Below are 1,676 nucleotides of genomic sequence, written 5' to 3' on the forward strand. Positions count from 1 at the left end.
TATTTCTTGGGCAGAATGAGAAGTTATTTCCTCCATATCAATTTTAAGATGAGTTAATGCAAATCTAAAAACTGTTGTTACCCATGTTAGATTGAAAAGGATTTGCATGAAAATTACCTATCAATTTAGGTGAATATAATTTTAAAATATTTCATTACAGATAATTTTGAGTGTATATAAAAGTAGATAAGTGAAGGTACAAATTACGAACTACTAACTAAATGAGAAGCATGTCTTATATGTCTGTAACATAAAAATTCACTGTTTTTATGACTCTTATGTGAATGTTCCCTCTCTTACTCTTTCATTTTAGAGATTAGCTGGTTGGATATGGCAGAAGAAAATATGACTCTGGTGATGGAATTTGTTCTCACAGGACTCACAGATCTCCCAGGGCTGCAGGTCCCCCTGTTCCTGGTGTTCCTGGTCATCTACCTCACCACCATGGCAGGCAACCTTGGACTGATTTTTCTCATCTGGAAGGACCCCCATCTTCACACCCCCATGTACTCATTCCTAGGCAGCTTGGCCTTTGCAGATGCTTGCTCTTCATCTTCTGTGACTCCCAAGATGCTTGTCAACACCTTAGATAAGAGTCAAATGATGTCTCTCTTTGAGTGCATGGCCCAATACTATTTTTTTGGTTCCAGTGCCACCACAGAATGTTTCCTCCTGGTGGTGATGGCCTATGACCGCTATGCAGCCATATGCAGCCCCTTACTTTACCCAGTGGTGATGTCCAACAGACTCTGCACTTGCTTGATAAGTGCATCATATGCAATTGGTTTTCTGCATCCTATAATACATGTAGGATTATTATCTAGATTAACTTTCTGCAGGTCTAATACAATACATCATTTCTACTGTGAAATCTTGCCACTTTTTGCAATTTCTTGCATTGATCCATCAATTAATGCATTAGTGGTTTTTATTTTTGCTGCTTTTATACAGGCTTTTACTTTTACGGGTATTATAGTCTCCTATATTTGTGTCCTCTTTGCCATCCTGAAAAAGAAGTCTGAAAAGGGCAGGAGCAAAGCCTTCTCCACCTGCAGTGCCCACCTTCTCTCTGTTTCCTTGTTCTATGGCACTCTCTTCTTCATGTATGTGCGTCCTGGGTCTGGCCAGGATCAATATCAGGATAAAATGTATTCACTGTTCTACACAATTATAATTCCCCTGCTAAACCCCTTTATTTATAGCCTAAGAAACAAGGAAGTTTTAGGTGCACTTAGAAAAATAATAAAGATATAAATATTTATCAGGAAAACATTCATAGTCTTTCCTTTTTACTCTCCATTTACATAAAGTATAATAACTGGACATGGATTTTGCACATAGGGACCAGCTAAGATGGAGAGGGAAATGGCAACCCACTCCAGTGTTCTTGCCTAGAGAATTCCATGGACAGAGGAGCCTGGAGGGCTGCAGTCCATGGGGTCTCAAAAGAGTTGGGCACGACTGAGCGACTACCACACACACACACACACCCCAGCTAATAAGTTTTTAATTCGATTAATAATAATATTTAGACTAGATATGCTTCCTTAGTTATAAGTGAACCTAGGTTCTCAAAATAACTGATGAATAGGCTAAGATATTACTTACTTGTTGTGAATGAAACTGCAGTTCCCAAATCGCTAAGCTTGAAATATGTATAAGCTTTTCTACTTCCA

The 1,676-nt window shown here is 38.7% G+C and overlaps 1 protein-coding gene across 1 annotated transcript; it reads left to right on the plus strand.

The window, feature by feature from the left end:
• Positions 1 to 201: 201 nt before the first annotated feature.
• On the plus strand, positions 202 to 1,254 carry LOC102400623 (olfactory receptor 5AC1-like). The gene has a single exon (XM_006074566.4). It carries the CDS (start codon positions 331 to 333, stop codon positions 1,252 to 1,254), a length of 924 nt encoding a protein of 307 aa, XP_006074628.2. The 5' UTR covers positions 202 to 330.
• The last annotated feature ends 422 nt before the right edge of the window (positions 1,255 to 1,676 follow it).

The sequence above is a fragment of the Bubalus bubalis genome, chromosome 1 (genome assembly GCF_019923935.1).
Source record: "Bubalus bubalis isolate 160015118507 breed Murrah chromosome 1, NDDB_SH_1, whole genome shotgun sequence".
In the NCBI taxonomy this organism is placed as follows: domain Eukaryota; kingdom Metazoa; phylum Chordata; class Mammalia; order Artiodactyla; family Bovidae; genus Bubalus; species Bubalus bubalis.

What these genes read in the sequence shown, in the direction of transcription:
- LOC102400623 (XM_006074566.4), top strand. Translation starts at nt 331, where the DNA reads ATGGCAGAAGAAAATATGACTCTGGTGATGGAATTTGTTCTCACAGGA.